This window comes from Varanus komodoensis, unplaced genomic scaffold, assembly GCF_004798865.1.
Source record: "Varanus komodoensis strain SLA01 unplaced genomic scaffold, ASM479886v1 scaffold28, whole genome shotgun sequence".
NCBI classification, from domain to species: domain Eukaryota; kingdom Metazoa; phylum Chordata; class Lepidosauria; order Squamata; family Varanidae; genus Varanus; species Varanus komodoensis.
In genome coordinates, this window is record NW_025335727.1 from 8,592,947 (window position 1) to 8,614,665 (window position 21,719).

A 21,719-nucleotide genomic window follows, 5' to 3' on the forward strand; every position below is an offset into this window, starting at 1 on the left:
TTTTTTTTATTTCAGCAATGCAATTCTTTCCAACACTTTGATACCTTGATTATTGCATAGGATTGGCTCATGTGTTATGAGCATTTTAAAAGGGTATTCCTTTTGATGTATGAGTCTCTCCATTTCCAGACCATTTTGTGAACCTCCTCTTTTATCTATGAAAATTCTAAAGCAATCATAATACTCCAATATTTGAGTATTGAATCCAAAGGCACTTCCACTCGATCTATTGGATAATTGGGACTGACTGCACATGCAAGAGAAAGCAGCACCAAAAATGCAAATTTCTGCATAGGGACAGGTCAGCAGAGCTTCCTACTGCAAGCTTCACTGACCTGTCCAATTCCAGAAATTGATTTTGCTTGTTTTGCTCTGCCTTTAGTGCCATTATATCTGCATTAAACAAGTGGTGGGTGTCACTGGTATACGGGCAGGCTGGTTTAAAAACCCACAGATAAACAGCAAGTAATCCCCCACCATTCTATTAAAGATGCAGCCCCCCCCCCCCAGAAAAACAAGTTAGATTGAACCTTTGAAGCAGTTTGCCATTTTTTTGCCACTGCGTTTGGTAGAAGGGCAGCAGGTGTAACCTGCATGGAGAGTCAAATTCCCATCCCCCTGCAAATCACTCATCTCTATTATTCACCCTGCCAACCCCATCTCTTAGATGCCGGAAGAACAAGGCCGACAAATAGCATTTAACTGGATTGGACAGAATTTCATCTTCATGCCCTCTTCCAGAAGAGATGGATGCAAAGCCAACAAATTCTGAGATTCTTTTGAATATCTGAATATTTTCACTTGAATACTTTGCAAAGTGACTCGAATCAGGAAAACTCATACCATGATACATACGTTTAAAAGAGAGAAGCAGAAACAAAACTGCCATGACAAGGAATCCTTGTGTTATATCATTATCTGAAATATCTGATGGTACAGAGGTAAACATGGGCCGAGAGAAATCTGTATAATGGGAAGCAATGCCTCTCCCAGCTTCCCATTCTCTTAAAGATTCTCAGTCCCCAGCCTTACAGGGCTTCTCCTCTATGTTAGTGCACAAAACCAGCATTGTGAAATATAGGTTTGAACAAACATTCAGTTAACTGACTGTCTATACAAAGCACAAAATGGTGAGGTACTCGATATTAGAACTGTTTATTTGATGTGGATCCACAATCTATACAGGATATTTACAATGCATGAAAAATGGAAAACTGCACAAAATACAATTGAGGTATAAGCTAAGAGCACAGTATGTCATGTCTCAATAAATAGAATTCAAAATTTGTAAACTAAGTGACCAGATAAATGTTACTTTTTTTTTACTAAAACCATACAAAATATTTTTGTATCACATGAGGTAGAGGACAGTTTTGTGTGTCATGTAATGCAACCACATCAATTCCAACTGTAGAACTGTACATCATTGGCAAAGCACTGAAAACTATTAGTTTGCACCAATCTTTTTGTCTTAGGTGTTTATTTTTATTTCAGTCATTCCACTTGTTGCCTTGCTTGTAGAACACATTCGATCTTTTTATAAATCATACTTTATAAATTTAGATTTTGGACACAACCCAGAAAAGTACTTGAAATTTGTTCAAAGACTTTTATATGGCCAGCAGGGCATGTATTCATGCATATATAATTATGAACAGCAAAGCAGATGCCACATTACAAACTGATTTTGCAACTTCAAAAATTATTTGCTATATGGAGAAATGCTATTCATGTAACATGTTGTAGTCCCTACTGAACACACACTGTTCCTCTGGATAGTGAAAATCTTGATAAAAAACAGTGTAAGTTCTACTTAAAGTAGATCAGTTGAAAGGTATGAAATTAGTTCATTATAACTTGTCCCATTCAACAGGTCAGTTTAACTAAGATTTATGTTGGATTTTATCCATTAAGATTTCAGCATCAAATATATTCAAAAGTGTCATGAACACACACAAAATAGAATTTGGCAGGCATGAACCTGGGTATTCTGGAAGGCAATATAGCTGCATCAGAACATTTAGACCAAAATTTTGTGTTTGCTAGAACTTTTAGATACATTACAACTGTGCTTCCCTTTTCTTGAAGTGAGGTATTTGAAAGAATACAATGGATTGCTATATTTCATTGGATATTCTATTTTGAAAATAAAAGGGTTGTTTCACAGTGCTTGAATATCAGAGCACTGTAAAATCCAAACTATCCTCTAAACACTTGTGCAACTATTAAATGTGTGATTTTGCTTTCATAATAGAGGCTGTCTACAAGAACATTAACCAAAAGCTTTCCTTATGGAAATTTTGGACTGCCTCATATTACCATGGATTAAATGAAGAACAAGATGTAGAAAGCATTTATAAGAAAGTAAGCTGCATCTTCCTGAACAGAGATTATTTGACAGCACGAATGGAAATATTTCAAGCATAAGATAATAAGTATGTATGCATTTTGTTGTATTACATTATCAAGGGGCTTTAAATGTGCATTAATGATTTATTTGCATTCTGTGTAAACAATGTATCAACATGTTTTCTAATGATCAGAAGAACTTTAGGGAGCAAACTTGGAAAGTGTTTTGAGGTCAGCTACATAATCCTATGAAAGTGCCTCAAAGTTATAGCAGTAAGTCATCCGCATCACTGTTATGACTTAAAATTCTGCAATTTCAAACTGAGGTTAAAGGAAATGTGGAAGTAGTCACTGGTAGCGCCAGGAATGTGGGATGAAGCAGCATTGTGCCAGTCCTCCCCATGGAATAGCCTACTGCAAAGAGTTGCATTACAATACCTTGAATATGTACAAATGATTTTACAACAATCAATATATTAAATATATAATTAAATAAATCCAAGAATGTAAAATATACGCTTTAACTATCAATGTTTATCTCACACAAGCTAAGTGATTTAAGCCCTACCAAAAAGAAAAGCACATGTCCGAAATACACTTTGAGGTTTTGCTAAAGCTTTAAATCTAATGTCGAAGTATTTTCAAGTCTGAACATTCTTAGGGCTGCCACAATGATAGGAGATTCACATCTACATTTCTTGAAGAGTCAATTGCACTCTGGGCAAAAGCAGGGATGAAATTTGGAGGGTTGGGATAACAGCTAATTATTTCAAAGGGACCCAGTATATTTAGTTATCATCATCTCAAGAACTCAGCATTTTATTCTTACCTTTTTTTTTAGTTTAACAGAATCCAACAGAACTATTTAGAAAACTTACAAGGTGTCCTGCGCCACTTTAAAGAACGTCGCATTTATTATGACATAAGCTTTTGCAGACTGGAATCAGCTCCGTTCAGATATATCTGATGAAACTGAGTCTAATCCATGACAGCTTGTAATGTAATACATTTGTTGTTTTTGCTGCAACAGATGAAGATAGCTACCCCTCTGAAAATAACAAAGTTAAATTTTATTAATGAACCTCACCTGCAAATTATTACATCATTACAAATGGGTAATTTTATTAAAAACACTGTCGGCTTTACAAATGCTTAATTCTTTGACAATATACTACACATATCCATGTTTTGCAACTTGCAGTGTAGTCTGTGGATGAGAACTTTTGCTTGAGTTTTTTGCTCTGCACATATTTTTTCTTTTGTGCTTGTGGCACACTGTAGTTGTCTGGATTATGTCAGATTGATAGGGATATCCTCATAGCATTTGAGTTCTACTAAGGCAGAACTGTAACCCTGGCAAAAACTCTCATCAATTAAAACCAAACAACCAACAGGGGTGCCAAGAAGCAGATTCTCTTTTCGTTTTTCCTTCCCTTCTTCCCTCCCTCCCTCCTTCCTGCATTTGTGGCAGCTTTGCTGCTAAGTATTCCTTAAGTGTAGGATTTTTTTGTTGATAATGCTTCTCAAAAACACCAAAGACAATTTGAGAAACATACTTCCTATCTAAAAAGCCAACATAGAGTTGACTTTAAAAAAATCACTAATATGTAACATACAGAATGAGCATGCTAAGGCTAAAAGAACAAATTCAAATGGACAAGATAATTTGTCAGAGATCTCTGTAAGTGGGCAAAGGTTTGTATGCAATTCAAGCTATATAGGCAGTCGACTAAATCACCCATGAAATACAGCATGGAAAGAGATCAACATAAGAAACTACTTGTTGTAAAACATAGAATATTTACAATCTACTACAAAACTATCTCTTGGTGACTATAGACACCTATGGCACAGTTCTGTGTATTAATTATATAACACCTATGGAAGTCATATGTAAAAGAAGCTTAAATGAATTGTTCAATGTAAGAATTACATAGAGATTTAATGAAACATGAGTATGTGGTTTGATCTTTAAAATTTTCTGAAATATTAAATAATCTGAAAGCAGCACTGTCTCATCATTACTAGTATAAACCAATTTTCTCTAAAATATAGTCAAAATTGTAGCCATTGGCTCAGCTCCAATACTTGTAGCTGTAGAAACATTTAAAACAAACACTGACCCTTGTAATGACATTTAATATAAATGCTGACCTTTGTCTTATTATGCCTAAATAGATACATGATACAATGGTTAAAAATTCTGATTGGATTGTAAAATATACTTTACAAAACCATTTCTCCATAAGCAACAGTGGAAACTGGGGCATATTATTGCACTTACATTCAGAAACAACTCTATATTTAAAACAGAAAGGATGCCTTCACTAGCTGTGGATCATACTTGGAATACCCTTGTATTGGGGGCAGGAAAGCAGGCACTGGTTGAATGTTAATATCAAATCATGAAGTTAACTACACAATATTTGCTGTTTGGACACACTATCTGAAGGGTCAGTTCAAGCATTTTGCTTTTGTTGCTCTTGAAAACAGCTCCGTCAACCAGTCAATTCAATTAATGGTTGATAGTTATTTCCATAATTACATGGGTTCTTTTTCAGCTACTGCAACTATAGTGATTAGTTCTGGCCTCCTGGGATATATATAACAATTTTATGAAATGCAAAATGAGCTTCACCTTGTGAGCCAAGTTTTAATTCCTCCTGCCTGGGTAAAATATCCAAACCCCAAACTTAATTACCACAACTCCTTGCAAACTCAATTCATGAGTTACTGTGAGTACTTAGATCAACATGCTACTAGGGTTCCTGCTCATCTGAAAGACTCTGCACATACAGATGCATGGGTAAAAGGGCCTTCCCTGTTGATGTACACACACCTAGAGGAAGGGCTAAATGACATTCATGATATCAGGAATGGAGCTATAGCAACTCCAGCCCATTTATTTTGAAGTACATACATACTTCACAAACTTGGTGGTTGTTACAGAGTACAATGAGTCTCTATTCAGTTTCCTCTGCTATTTAAGCTCTACATACAACTCACTGGAAGAGTTTTACAGGTTTCTGTAGTAAAGGGCAATCAACCACACTCAGCTTTCTTCCTTCACATCAACCCAGTTGTAATGGCTACCATCTATTGAGAGGCTGAACAAAGTTGAATGAAGTCTCTTATGTGGGGAGGCTGAGCAAACTGGGCAATTGTGGACTTAAGTCACTTGCCCTTGATTATATGAACTGTAAGTAGTAACCTGGTTATGTGCTCCTGGATTTTCATGTGGTAGCTCTGGACATAAGTGTCTCTCATTAGCTTCATTAGCTATTCTCTCTTCTCAATAAGGGCTTTGCTACCCTTCTGAACACACTGGTAATTTATTGAATGGATCATGATGATGTGCTTTGGAGAGAACTGCTTTTAAAGAGAGCCTGGGAACTTTAGATCAATCAGAATGGCACAGCTTAACTATCTGTGGCCATGCACAGGAAATATATTATAACAATTCCACAAGGGTTCCACTGCCCTCCAGTTAATTTCTAAGCTAAATGCATGGTTTTGTTTTTGACCTTTAAAGCCTTAAGTTACCTGGGCCTAGAATATATCTTCTATTAACTACTCACCTACCAATCAAGTAACTATTATGGGTTCTATTATGAATCAAGGTAATGCAGTAATCTACAAATGGTTGCTCCTGATTTGTGGAATTCCCTACTAGATCCTGCACTAATAGTTGTCTTAAGAAGTGCAGCTAATATTTTATTTTGCTAGTTTTAGTGAGCAATCCAGTCCAAGTGCCCTTGGCCCTGATTTGAAGAATTATGGGCATCTATGTAGGACAGGAGAAAAGCAGATGAAGTTGCTTTTGTGCTCCTTCAGCCCTGCAAAACATTTACACTGATTTCAACGAAGTGTTGCACCTCAGCGTGCAAGGGGAGTCTGAGGTGCTGTCATCTTGTATCAAAATGGTACCTAGCTCCTCCTCCTCTTTCACTTTTCAGCAGTCGAGTCCTTTTTTTCTACACCAGTTGGTGTGTCTGTTTGTGTGTGCGTGTGTGCGCGCGGGGGGGGGGGAGTGTTCTGACTTGAGAATTCCTGCTTTGAGCAAGTTTGCAATAATGAAGCCTCCAAAAAACCCAGTGGCCACCTAGAGACTGTCTGGTACCACAGGATCGTGCTGCCCATCCTTTCACTTTATTTTCTATATTGCCTCTTTACTTTTTAAAATGTTGCTTTAGTATATATTTTATTCTATGATTTATTTAATGTTTATATTTTTATTAAATTTGACTGATGTAAGGTGCTCTGGGGAACAAATAAATACCTGAAAACCAGGCTGTTTTAACCATGAATAATAAATAAAAACAAAAACAAATTTGGTTGTGTGGTCCGTATGCAACATCAACACTGTATATAAAAAAGAGTTAAACAAATACCCCAGAGTTACATTTGTAGCAAGTTTTCAGAGCATACAGGATATATGGACTTTTATGAGAATCAATATTTGTAGTGTTGTTTGCAGATACTAGCATTTCTGTCCATATTGCAGTATGCATCCCAATACATTCCTGTATTACCCATTACATGCAACACCAATAACGAGAGAAGTTTTAATTTTGTGAACTATATTGGCCACATTGTTCTTGAAGTTATCTGGATATGAAATCTGACTTGGGGACAAGGATTTCTGTCCTTTTCCTATGTTCCACTGCTGGAAAATATTTCATTCAGTTAAATAAAATTCTTCTGAAAAAGTTCTTTATAGGTGAGGTCTTTAGAAAATCAATTAATTCCTTTATGCACTTTTGTGAAAATACTTTACCAGCTTGGCTTCTGATCAAAAAAACCCATGTAGAACTGAACGATTTGTTAAATGACACTAAACTAAATGTTATTTGCCCCAATACAAACATTAGCATTTATTTACAAAAGAAACATTTAATGACTATGTTGTTTTAAAAAGCAATGTTTACCCTGCTTTAATGAAAAAAGTATCATTTTCACAATGTCAGACTCCCATTTGTTCCCCCTCAACTTTTTAAATAATAAAGTGTCAAGATCAACCACTTCCATGCACTCAAAGAAAAAACATGCATGAGAATCTTATTGCTAGTGAAGTAACCTACTTATCCAATGGTAAACTGACACTCTACAAAATCAGTCTGACATTTTCAAGCTTCCATTAGAGGCTGGGAATGCTCAAAGAAAAGTGTAGTCCCTATTCTGACAGGAAGAAACTTCCAGTCAGAATAGTTTCGCAAACTGAATAGATAGAGTTGAAAAATAAAATGTCTCCAACTCTGTTTAGGGAACTCATTTGCATAACAACATTCAACAAGGTACCTAAATAATCGGCACGTGGCATTTGACCATTTATACGAAAATTAATGTGAAAATCTGCAGTTAGAAAAATGCTCAACTATTCAATAATTTCCAATTAACAGTTCTTTCCTTGATGCAGCATTAATTATCAAATGGAGTATCAGGATAGAGCAACACAAGGAGTAAACATTTTTGTTTTAGACTTCAACTGTAAAATTTAATGTAAATGCAGTGCATGCAAAAGAATGTATGTGGATGCTGCATATTTTCAGTAAATGTAGTTGCAATCAATAAATGGTAGAGCCCTCAGGACAGCTTGAACAATAAACATATACAGAGAACTGTAAAATGTACAGTTTCCATGTTGCTTGTAACCATTAAAAATAAAATAAAAAGCAGCACAAATACAGATTGTGTCAGTCTGGAAGTTGTACAAATGTATATTATTACAGGTTTATATGCATACATTGGACACAATCTACTGGGAACTTCTCTTGTGCAAAACATGGTTGAAATAACTGGGAGTTGCAAACTCCCGCTCTACTGATTCTGCTTGCATAGGACAAATTCCCCATAATTGTCCCCAATATTTTTGTTTATCCATGGCTTGGCTACTCCTTGACAGGTAATTTATAGACCCTGCTGAAAAAACGCAGATACATTCTGGTTGGCACTTTATTTCCCCTTGCCGTTTTTTGAAGACTTCTGAATCTGAAGTTTTAATTCCTTGATCATCATCTCTAACTTTTGTCTTGCTTCTCGTTCCTGTCTCAGTTCATCTTGGAGCTCTTGCCTATCAGCCTCAGCATGATCCAGCCTTTGTCTCAGCTCTGCCAACTGCAAATTTTAAAAGTAAATTTAAAACTCCAGAAATCATACATAGATTCTGAAACAGCATCACTGAGGCATGTAGAATAATCATTCTGTTCCAAAATGTCACATTATTTGGTGTTCATATGAAAGGGGGAAAAAGACTGGCATGACTCTATACATTTCGTAGAAACTATGGTAAACTGTATGCAGATGTGTACAGAAAAATTACTAAATGTTTAAAATACTATTTACTATTATTATTTACAACCATCCATCTATGAGGGATTGTGCAATTTTTCCATTGTTCATCAACAAGAGAAATAGGAAGAAAAGTGAGAATAGTAGTGGTATCACAATTTCAGAATGCCTTCTTTCAGGAAATGGATACAGACCGCTTTTTGTTACCCTTTGGCGACGTTAAGAGCAATTTGTTCCATTATGCATTTTGGTTCATTTTAGTGTACTGTGCTTTTAAATGAGGTTTTATGGTTTGATTACTTTTTGTATTTTAAAGTATGTTATCCACATTGTGAGGGCTTTAACTTAAAAGTGAGCTATGAAGGAGATGGAGAAATTCCATTACAATAGTTTTTAGTCAAACAATGAATGAAACAACCTGCTATGTTACACAAGCTGATTTCCACTGAATACAGTTTTCATGATGATTAATTTTGATGTATAAAACTATAGATCAAATTTCCGTTGAAACTAGTGAGCTACAGAAGCCATCTAGTGGGGAGTTTTAGCATAAATGTAATAGGTTTTCAGTAGAGGTTTAACAGAATTTCTTTACTACTAATATACTAGAAAGCATTTATAACCTTTTTATTTCTCTTGCATTATACTAGAATTATGAAGCTGTTTTGTAGGAGATCAGCACATAGTAAAATGCATGGAATTCACTATCACAAGATATACCCATGTTCACCAATTTGGATAGTTTTCAAACGGGATTAAGAGAAAAATCACTGGAAATAAGGCTATCCATGGCTATGAACCTGATAGCTATATGGTGCCTGCAGTGTTAGGGATAGTATGCTTATGTATATCAATTGCTGGGGAACACAAGCAGCAGGGTGCTATTGAACTCATATCCTGCTTGTGTGAGAGACCACTGTGTGAAAAGCATGCTGAATGAGATAGACCCTTGGTTCATCATCAACAACTTGCAGTTATATCCCACATTTTCCTCTTCTGAGGAATCCAAGGGGATTCACATCTCTCCATTTTATCCTCACAACAACCCTGTGAGGTGGCTTAGACTAAGAATGGACGACGGGCACAAAGTCACCCAGGCACAAAGTCACCCAGTGAGCTTCATGGTCAAGTGGGGAATTTATTTGTTTATTTATTTAAAACTTTAGACCATCCCTTACCATAGTCTTGGGACGGTTTAACAATAAGACAAAACACAACACAACGGAGTATCCTAATCAAATTCTTAACAATCAACAATAAAACCCGTATTAAAACTCCCAGGTCCCCAATTGAAAACTCTCAACACCATAATATACTGTATTGTTCATAATGTGAGCATTATGGATACTTACTTGAAAGTAAATCATTACAATCAATAGAATAAGGAGGAACAGTTCACACATGGCCAAGATTGTGTATGTTATCTATGTGACTGGGTGCTTCTTAAGAGACCCTTTGGATCATGTAACCTTCTCTACAGCATACGTATAACCTTTAATGAGCATTAAGGTTGGCCAGCATAAACAAGTACACCATTAAGCCCCAATTGTACAATTTTCTTCTCTCAAGAGAACAGGCCAATGCAAATGTTGTATAGCACATAGGCATTTTTTGTATAACACTTCAGGATTTGTTTCAAAAGGGAAGCATGTATAAATATTGCTAAAAAATAAAGTATGAAGGTCCTAGTTCTCATTAAAGGATATTGGGAAGGGGATATTTAATTTGTATGACTAGGGGCATGTGTGAATAGCCCCTTAAATTCAACTAACCAGGATGAGCAGCCAGGCTAACAAGAAGACAATGATTAAAAAATATTACTAAGACACCCTTTAGAATAAATCCCTAAAAAAGAAAAATAAGAGATCTAATGAAGTAGTTCTGAGGATGGCTGTAAGACTAAATTAAGTAATAGCTAAAAAGTATCAAGTAAGACTGCTTTTTTTAAAGATAAGACTATATTTATAAAGATAGTTGGAAGGAAATAACGAAGTGAATGCACATACTGACAGTACCAGCCAGTAAGGATCCTGAAAGCACAGGACAGTACTATTCTCAGAAACTCAACAAAAGACTTAGTATTGATAAGCTGAGAGAAAAGAACAAGACTTTAAATAGCAGGTATTTAGCAGGACTCATTATTGATTATAACCAGTTTCCACCTGCACCCATTACTCTGATCTCCAAACAAACGTCCCAAGGATGTCTTAGAGAGATGGACAATTCATTGTAATCTGTGGTTGAGCACAGTAAGGAATATCATCTACAACACAACAGTGTAGCCCTCAAGCCTTAAAACACAAGTTACATTCCTTTCCTTAACCATCTCATAGAAATGTTCTGATGATGATGATGATGATGATGATGATGATGATGATAATCTCAAAGCTATTTTTCTTTCAGTCAACTTCAACTGTACTAGGTCTTACAGTCAACTCACATCCAAATACTAATAACAACTGATGCTTTTGATCAATCAGTTAAAATTTAAAAAAAAATACCAAGTGTAGTTTATTTGATCAGTGGGTAAGATGGGATTTGAAAGCATATTCTAATGCTGGATATGTGTAATTTTTCAGAGACTAGTAAATGAAAAAATTATTTAGGCTGGATGATTTAGAATGAAGAACAAAGATTTAGGATGTATTCCTATGGCTACTAGAAAGAGTCTTGATGGCCATAGAAGTATTCAGAATATCAGCTCTGCCCTCTGAAACTCACTCCAAGATGTCTTCCTTCCAGCCTAATACACAACACGGAAAGAACTATACTAGCTGAGACACTGAAGTCACAAGAATGAGTCTAGAGATGGACTTTTATGGGCACTGAAGACACAGGCACTGCCAGCATAAGTAGTACCCTGGTGGTGCCTCAGTTTCCTCTCCTTGCTTCTTCATGGCAAATTCAGCCAACTAAGTGTTTTGCACAATGGGAGAAGCATGGAGGCAGCTTTCCGTGCTACTTCTGCCCTTCACAGAATACCCATAATCTTCTAAGTTTGAAAAGTTTTAGGCAGCCTCATTGGTTTACTCTTCTTGTTAAACTTCCAAAAATCAAAGTTTCTAAGACTGCAATTCTGCACATCCATGTCTGAAAGTCAGTTCTATTAAACACCATATATTTTGTTTCAAGCTTTATATTTAATTTACAATTGTCAAATATTGTGTGCCTTTTGCTATATTTGTTATATCTGAGGGAGCCAGTGTGGTGCAGTGGTTGAGTGCGAGACTGGGACTCAGGCAACTGGGACTCAGGTTCTAGTCTCTGCTCAGTCATGGAGCCAACTCGGTGACTTTGGGATGGTCACAGTCTCTCAGTCTAACCTACCTCACAGAGCTGTTGTTGTGGGGATAAGACTGAAAGCAGGAGAAGAATGACGTAAGTCACTTTCAGTTTGTAAGAAAAAAATTAGGATATCAAATAAATATCAATCTAATCTAAAAATCAATCTAAAAATCTAATCAATCAATCAACAAAATAAATAAATAAATAAAATTTAGCAGTGATTCATAAGTAATGAGGAAGAACATTTACTACTGGCCTAAGATTAATATGTTCTGCTTACCTGAGCAGCATACTCTGCTTCTTTGTCCTTCTCCAAGTTAGAATCACAGGTACATTTTTGCTTTATTACCTGCTCTAACTTCTTCTCTAAATCCCTTTGCTCAACATAGAACTCTTGCATTCTTTGAGCATGCTCAGTCTGCAAAGATTCAAGTTCTTTTTGAAGGTTCTGCTGTTCTTCTGTTAACTCCTTCATGGCTTTTGAACTATTTAACATTTCTACTTCCTGTGAAGATAATAGTTTATTGTTATTTGCAAATTTCAATAGTCACTGGCATTTTTGTTATGCAGAATATACACTCCAATTCTATGACACTTATTTGAAACCAGGCAAAGATAAAATCCATATACCTAACCCACAGTGGGAAGCATATTTACTCTTATCATTTCTCACAGTCAAAGGACAGGACACAAATCTAGAAATACTTAACATTTTTCTAGAAAGCAGTTCAGCCTTGAAAAAACTCTCAAGCAGTGAAAGAGCCCTTGTGTATAAGGTTTCATACTAAAAGTAAATATAAATGCTGACAAAGAGCATGTACAAAGATAAGAGCACTAATTAAGCCCCTGATCCTTTGGAGAAGTTGTTTTCATCCTCATTTAACATGCTAATGTATAAAACTTAAGTCTGTGCAAACACCTAAGCAACTGTATCACAGGAATTCCCACTTCTCCTCCAAACTTGCTTTTCTGAAGTCTTTCCTAGGCTACCACAGTCTTACCTACATTCTTCTGCTCTCCACCTGTTTATCCATCCCAACTATATCTTTATTACTTTTCACTCATCTGCAAATATTTCTCCCCCTCCATCCCATTTCTTATGTGAAAACCCATAAGGGACATGGTCTGTGTTACTTCTGAGTTCTACACAATGCTAAAGCCAAGTGTCAAATAATATTGGAGTACTATATGAAATGCTGAGATTCCCACATATTATTTTGTAAATTAAAGTTTTTCCTGCGTGTTCAGCTTAAAATGCTAATTGCTGTAATTAAAGAATTTGCTTTGTAAGTGAATCCACAACATTAGTCATCTAGTACTGCTCTTGCAGACTTGTAATCTTTTTTATATTTTGGGAAGAATCTTAAACAGTCAGCGTCATGAACATGTGGACAGAAACATTTTCACAGAGCATTCTCTTCCTGTTTCCATTCCAATTCAGATCTATCAAATACCACTACATTTAAGAATGTGTAATTATATAGTCATAGCATTTAGGGTTCAGTCCTATGAACGTTTAGACAAAAAAGGCCTACAATTCCTAGCTGTCCCTATAATCCCCACCTGATTGGAGAATGCTGAAAGCAGCATCTTTTTCTGTGTAAACATGCATATGATTGTGTCCACAATCAGGGAACAACAACAAAAAGCTTCACCTCTAAATGGTGATTTCCAGCACTGAAAATCACTTCAGTAGCATTTGAAGTTTCATTACCAAATCTGCAACACCAGAGTATCAATTTATAACATAAATGAGTGAAACTTTAATACAGACTGAAGTCCCTGCTTTTAATGCTCCTATCTCGGTATTATTTGCAGTAACAGCTAACATTCAAATCAAGATCAAAATATCAAATCAAGAGATCAAAAGCTACTACAAAAAGTTACGTGACAGTTTTCAAATGACAGAACAAAGTTCAATCAGGTTCATGCCATACCATTTGAAGATGCTGTTTCTTTTGCAAAATTGTATGCAGCTTTTCTTGCTGTTTTATATAGGTTTTCATTACTTCTTCCATCATTTTCCCTTTATCATCATCACAACCAAAACCACTGCTAAGAGTATGAGATGAGGTTTGTGCACAGTTGTTTGCTTCTGCATCATCTTCTGTAGTTACTTTGGAAGAGACCTGTTCGGTTTTCCTTCTGTTTGCAGGCTTAAGTGATCCAGGCTGCTCTATAAGACAGAAAAGCAACATTTACTGAAATCCTGCACAGAAAGCAGCAACAAGTACACAAGTACACAAAATTATCGAGTAGTTTCATTTTCTCACTTACCTACACTAGCACACATTTCTGTGTTAAGTTTCAAGTCACCTTTCTCTTGTACTTCAAGTGAGAAATCCTGATAGAAAATATTCTTTTTGCGTTTGCCACCAACGTGTTGTTTCATTGACTGTCCAGGTAGAGATTTAATTACCTCTGAAATCTTCTCTGCTGTTTTTGTGGCTTCTTTACATTGTTGTACAGAAGAGGTAAGGGATACATTGGGAGCAACCATTTTATCACACATGTAAAAGTAGTAGCTGCAAACAACAAAATTGCAAAAGAAAAGTATTTAAATTACTGACCCAGAACTAAGGAAATCTTGGGCTTTAAAGCCTGGGGAAATGAATTTATTTGGACCTGATGGCACAAGAATAGTCTTAAAAAAGGAGAATTAGTTGCCTAATATCAGGATTGTTTTAAAGAAGTTGCACATATTCATTATTCAGTGCAATTTAAGAAACACCAAATCAACTAGGGAAGGAAATCTAGATCCTATCATAACATGCAAATGTCTTATTAGCAAGGCTGAAGAGATAAAACGTAGTTTCCAAGTGTTAATACAAATCCACCGCATTACTGAAGCCTGTATACTTGACAAATTGCATGCCTACTGCTTTGCTTTTGCTGTGCTAGGATTTGTAAGATTACTTTTAGGTTAGTGTTTTATTACACAGACTTAACTATAAAATAGATTTAACAGCTCAAGGTGCAACTCAAAATTTATCTACAATCTGTATTACAGTAGTTACAGAAAAGTAAGTAGATTTCTCCACAATCTAAGTATCAACAAGAGGATGCAATTGCAATAATTATTCTGAAGATGAAGTAGGACAGAACACACAAACTAACAGCAAAGCCAGTTCCTTGCATGGTTAGGAAAGGCATTCTCAGCACTGAACTGTTTTTATGGGGACTGCTTATTTTGTAACATGGCAATAGCTGCAGCAGTGTTTTCTTGTCCAATACTTGCATCTGTAAGCAAATTTCTGATCTTTCAGTACATTCAATGGTTTAATTAAAGGAGAAGCTATTAAATACGGGTGTCCTCAGATCCAAGTGGGGCTTGCATATGAATTTATTAAGTGTGAAGAAGCTCTACAGAGTTATTTCTTCTAGAATGGGTTACTGCAAAATAAAAGAGAATGAGCTGTGAATAAAGATGATTCCAGTTCAAGTGTACCATGGTGACTTTACTGAAGTCATTTATTTCATAAATCTAAAATGCAGATTTTACACTTCCATGGTAACACACTATTCAAAGCAACGAAATAATTAAAAGAAGTAATAAACATAATATAAGCAGTCATAAAATACAGTATCTCAATAAAGCCAGCAGACCATTAAACTAAAACCTAAAGTCAAGGGCATCAGCAAGGGGTATCTGGAGTTTCCTAGGAAAGCTGTTCCATTTATGAGTTGCCAAAATTGAAAAGGCATTCTTCAAGCAACCTTGGGCAAGAGTGGGGACCCCAGATTAAAGTCCTCTCTTGAGCCCTCAGTGTTAGACTTCTGGTGCTCACTGAAAGATTTAGGAAAGCTCAAATAATAGCAGTAACCGTGTCCAAGGCTATTTAGATCTTAGTATTTCATCTCCCTATTTTTCTCAGCTTCTACACCCTCCAAATTTGAAATATAGAAAATAAGATATCTTGCAAGGGTATTGTATATGAGTATCATGATAATGTACATGAAGTTCTTTACATACTCAAAGCAGTATTTAATGCTACGATCAAGCTTTCAGTGAAGAGCTACAATCTCAATCACTGTGCATCCTTTGCAGTTCACTATCAATTCTATAACAATTCATAATGATATGTAGTAATGGGAAAAGACAAAGGGAGCATTCATCATTGCCTGTTCGTTCACCAATAGCAGAATGGGAAGTTAGTGCTTCCTGAAGCAAGTGGAAACAAGCTGAAACACTCATTTCCAGAACAGGGCAGGTCAACAGAATTCACAGAAGGGAGTTGCACTCACCTATCCCATTCCAGAAATAAGCATTTTGACTTCTTCTCAGGGCTGTTTGAGGAAGTGCTAATGGTTGTCAGATGGATGTAACAAAATAAGTGGAAGAGAAGGAGCACAACACAGCCCAAGGTTCTAACTGTGTTACTATTCCAGAAGTGATGGGCACAAATCCACAAATACTACAATTCACCAAGCATTTTCAGTCTTGTTTCATGGCTTTATGGAGGCATGCATAATTGGGCTGGCTAGGGAAAGGGAATCTGGTTGGTAGGTAGATATAATATGACTGCTTCCATACGGAAGCAATGTGCTCATTTTGTGAAATTAGTTGAGGAACAGCAGCAGTGATAATTCAGCTGCTACATCAGCAAGCATGTCATCAGCACAGCAAAGCATCACATGGTTTTAAAGAGCTGTGAAATGTGTCAACTTTTCACACTGCTGAAAGAAAGTGGTATTTCAGTTGTGACACTGATAAACAACCATGCTATACAGCACAACTACAGCCTCCCATGCAACGATTTCATTTTTGTTCTTAAAGCAAGTTTTGAACATAGATCAAAGCAGCTATTTTTTCCACTGCATGTCTACACACAGAGATCAGCAACTACTTGATACACAGACACAAACTTGCACTTGAAGAAGTTTCCTTCTCTGAAGAACCTGTTTCCTACCCATTTAGCTATTTCTGTTGTAAAATACATCTAGCTTCACACTAGTATAAGTTGTATTATAGACAGGAAGAGGCAACTGAAAAATCCATGTCATGTGAACCACTGTGGCATGGTCTATTTATTTATTTCATATGGCACAGTGGAATACAGCATCATTGCACAAAAATTCACCAGTCAATAGATTATGTATGTAAAATGCAAAACAGTAAGACAACATAGTAACTTAAAAACATGCAATATGAATAATGGGTAAGATTGTAGATAAAATTAGATTATGTATGAGCAATTACTTGAGTGGCTAAACCTATGGCCAGATAGCAATGAACAGCAGTACTTTTGAGATGCTGTAATTCTTGGAGGGTACCAGGAAACCTTCTAAGGTGATTTGTCATGGCTAAATAGTCTACATATCCGGCTGGTGGATCTTACAAGGATCTCCAAGCAAGAGGAAGCAGCATGAATACTGAATGTGGTATGTTGATAAATGCTGGACTGGGAATGTGAGAAATCAAGGTTCTAGTCCACACTAGCTTATGAAGCTCATTGAATGACTTCAGGCCAGTCCTCCTCTCTCAGTCCAATCTACCTTACAGAATTGTTGTGAGGCTAAAATGGAGCTATGTCAGGTTCCTTGGGTTCCTCACAGGAGAGAAAAGGGTGGGATATAGTAATGTCCACTGGGTTATCAATGGTGAGAAAGCAATAAGGATTCAGGCTAGCCAAGAATCCCAAAAACATAGAACTACATTGGTTGCAGAACAGCCAGGGTTATGTTCATGGGCTAGTAAAGACTTTCAAGAGACAAGCTGCACACCAAGGTAATTAAAGAGCTGAAGAACTTTACAAGAAACACAACAGCCAAAAGTCCAACAAGTGCATTTCTATGCCAAATTAACCTAGTGTCAGGAACTGGGCTGCTCTGGAGGCCAGAACCAAATCAACTACCATTGTACGTGTAGGATCAGTCCCTAGATCTGCGGGCGCTCTTATTCAACTAATGAGCACCAGCTGGGAGTCCTGGGGAAAAGCTAATCAAGAACAAGCTCTTCCCTCCAGAACTGGCCTCAGCAGCACAGGCCTTCCTATAGTGTTTGCTCTGTCTCTTCGCTATGGCTCCATTTCTGGCCTTGCCATGTTGTCTCAGCAACACAGGTTCACCTGCTTTCTGCTGTGCCTGACTCTTGCCTGATTGTTCCTGTTCCTGCTATGTTTCTTGCCTTTCCATGTTGCCTTGCTGTTGTGTCTGCCTTTCACCTAACCTATAGGCTGCCTCACCTGTGCATCCTGTCTTGCCATGTTGCTTCAATAACATTGGGCTGTCTGTGAGCTGTGGTTCAGTTCCTGCATCTTGCCTTGCTGCATCTGGTCCCTATTGTTTCATGTATCCCACCATGTTATGTCTCCTGCTCTGTTAAAGGTACCTGCTCCTCTGTCTGACCTCTTGGTTCTTGACCCTTGCCTTGTTTCTGACCATGTATTTGTTCTGCCCCTCATGCATTCTTCTGGTCCCTGACCTTGGTCTGTACCAAGACTGATCTGGACTTTCCATTATGCCCTGCTTTCAGACTCTATCTTGCCTGAAGTTCTGTTGTTCTAGTGCCTCTGTTGTGCTTGTCTCTGGCTACCTACGGCTTGGTCCTGGACCCTGACACTAGCTTCAAAAGTGATGGAAGTGGAAAGGAACCAGGAAGGTGCTACCTGAGCCCTGCCCCCTTTCATTCAATTGGTAGTATGTGTACCCCTTGTACAAGGGGCTCTAGCCCAAACATCCCATTAGTGCTATAGCAAATGTGCAATCCATTCTCTCCAAGTCTGCCACATCTTGCACAAGGTGACTCAAGCAGGAAAGCAGAACTGTGAGGCTGCCTGGATGCCTCTCAAAGACAGAGTGCAGCAACTTCCAGGAAATACACCACATTTTATATCTTGAGTCTTAGAATGATCTAGGCTTCTGGCAAAGGCAAAGTCGGTGTTAGAGGCATCTATCTTGAATCACATGGGCACTGGGCAGCACCAGGGGCTAGGAAACCCTAGGAATTTCCATGTTACCTTCAAGACTACCCAAGGAGGTTCGGAGGAAACTTAGGGGTTGGGTAGTTACTGGGTTTTATCAATCAAAGGTTGTAGTAGCAGCAAATCCAGTGAATGCAAAGAAACATGAAATGTAATGGGGAAGAAGTAGCCCAGCATACCAATACTACATTGTCCCAGAAGTCTTCATACCGTTTCTCAAGAGGTACATTTCATACTTTATGAAGTTTCGTGTTTACTTGTCCTTATGCAAAATGAGGACTATATCTTGAACCTTCAGATAGCCTGGAAATGTAAAGTTTAATTCTTGCTGAAACATACATGCTGATCATATTTATTTACCTGGGATGCATGAATGAATGTGGCTGATTAATAGAATCTGATTCTTGTTTTATAACTGGATACCATTCCTGGAATTCTAGGTTATACTGAGAATCTGCCTAAAAGAAAGAAGAAAAATCAGCGTTTATGTTTTCTTATACACCATTCCACTGTTAGAGACATATTCTGAAGGCATTGTATTATTTTTTCTCTTTTTTACTAAATTCCATAGAGAAATAGAAAGCAACAAAACAGCAGAAAAGCAACATTATCTCAGTTACCCTTATGCCAGCTGCAGATGAAACAACAAACAATCATAACAATTTATTTACTGTGATAAATTACAGAAGTGCTAATACATGTAGTTTGTATCAGTTAGTCCAACCAGTAGGGCAAGACAGCACCATACCAGCATCTTCTCTGATAGTGTGGCAGTCTGTTCAGTTGCAATATATTTTAAGTATACTTTAAATAGCCACTAATCTTTATGGAGTGGAAAGAAGACAAATATCCCATCTTTACAATTTGCCAGTTCTGAACACCTTGTGCTAGTAGAGAAACAGAAAAGTAGCACTTGTTAGCACAACCTTTGAAACCACATGAAAGTAACACCTCTCCAATGGGACACATAATTGGAACTCCCTTCTACAACTGTACTAGTTTCCTTTTGTGCTAGCAGTTGTTTTCAATAGTGTAAGTATATAAGTCCGGGGTTGGTATTGCCCAGCAAATGGGTGCGTACTTGCATATTTGTGCATCAAAGCTTGAAGAGAAGGAAATGAAAGGGCAAGAACTCAAGTAAACAAATATGATGCCCATGTCAAAGGAAGAGGGGCATAACATCTTCCAAGCATTACAGAACAGGTCCAGTGGCTTTTAAATAAGCTGCAAGGCCTCTCTTTTTAGTCAGGCTTTTCACAACAGTAATTTTCTTGCAGTCTCCTAAAATTACTAACATGCTTTTTATTTTTACTAGTCTGCTAAGAGGCTAGTAGTCTGTATTTCTATGCTGCCTGAGCAGAGGAAGCTAGTAAGGAAACCAAGTGAACTGACACATTGCCCACACATTGTATTTCTGTACCAAACTTTCATAATGAAGGTATAGACAAGGAGCTAGGGAATTCCATGTGGTAAGATTACAAAGCATGGAATGTGGATGTTACATATGACAGCTTAACAGAACCTTGAGAATCTCAGCTGCTTTAAAATAGTTTCTGTTCTGACTACTGCAGAGAATGAACAAACAAGTTGAAGAGTTTTGCTAAAAGAAAACACCAACAATGTTTTGTTCCTCTGTAAAGGAACTCATTCTTTACCATGGGAAAAGCTATCATATATTTCTGCTTATCTGAGCAAATCCAAATAGAACAAAACAAATAAACAAAACCCTAAGACCAATTCTTTATGTGAAACAGTGTACCTTCATGTGTGATAACAGTAAATGTGTTTTCCACTGCCTATACCAAGGGCCAGGGTGGGGATTTCAGCAATAATCAATTCGTTCAGCACTACCATTAGCCCATGAACTTGCCTTCTCATGTATATGTCCTAATAAAATCTCATTTTTTGGGGAAAAATTGCTGTTGAGGATACCTGTTAGTTGCCACATGCCTTGGCTACACTCAGTAGCATTTATATGATGATATGAAGCACCCACTTCACTCACTATAAAATTAAGAAGCAATTTAGTTCCAAGAGCCAACTTTACAAAGAGCTTTCATGATGAAACTGAGAAGAAAGTCAGTAATAGAAAGAGTTGTAGAGATGCACATGTGTGCATCTAGTTCTGAAACTTTGGTAAAGAAATCCCCCTCCCCCCACAAAAAAAGCAAAATTGTTTCAGTCTGTCAAATTGCACCTAAGGATATATCCTTTTGACTTTTTAGGATTGCACAATCCATACATGTGCTGAAACATCAAAATACATTTGGTATATTACACATGACATCCCATGAAGTGAAAGACACATACATGCTCCAAAGAAATATGAACAACCTGGGTTCCACATAGATGCATGTCTTGATGTACATTTAATTATTCCCAGTACTGTGACATTGCTTTCCGAGACCAATGAATACAAGACATATGGCATGAGGTTATAAAAAATGGTATCTTCTCACATTTCCAGATAAAATAATTATGACCCTTCACTGTATTTTGCATGTTATATACCATTTCCTTTTCTACTCTCACAAAAACAAAAGAAGCTAAGATATGTAGGCAGCATGTCAGAGCTTAATAAAAATTCACCACACAAGCAGGCTTTTAGAATGATTGTTACACATTTCAACTGTGCCGATTCATGACTATATTTAAAGAAATAGTGTTCTAGTCCTCAATATCCCTCCCACCTGACCCATTTTTATACGTCACTGCTATCCCTATTCTTGCTTCTGCAGCAATTACATTATATTCATTGTCTTCTGTGTATGTGCTTGTGTATGTTTTTTCTGGTCAAAGCCAGAGTTGGGAGTGGTTCATACTAGCAAAAGGGCATTCCTTCACTACCTCCATTCCTGATTATATAGCCTAGTC

General features: G+C 37.1%; 1 protein-coding gene across 6 annotated transcripts in view; it reads right to left on the reverse strand.

Annotated features, from left to right (window-relative positions):
• Positions 1 to 1,139: 1,139 nt before the first annotated feature.
• Positions 1,140 to 21,719, reverse strand: part of SKIL (SKI like proto-oncogene) — a 33,195-nt gene continuing 12,615 nt past the window's right edge. For 5 of the 6 annotated variants that reach the window (XM_044434512.1, XM_044434508.1, XM_044434511.1 and 2 more), the window contains 5 exons: positions 19,206 to 19,303; positions 14,200 to 14,447; positions 13,860 to 14,098; positions 12,203 to 12,427; positions 1,140 to 8,463 (listed from right to left, as the gene is read on the reverse strand). In XM_044434512.1, coding sequence (XP_044290447.1) covers positions 8,302 to 8,463; positions 12,203 to 12,427; positions 13,860 to 14,098; positions 14,200 to 14,447; positions 19,206 to 19,303 — 972 coding nt within the window. In that variant the 3' untranslated portion in view covers positions 1,140 to 8,301. The remainder of the gene's footprint in view (positions 8,464 to 12,202; positions 12,428 to 13,859; positions 14,099 to 14,199; positions 14,448 to 19,205; positions 19,304 to 21,719) is intronic. The other variant, XM_044434513.1, reaches the window with a different exon arrangement.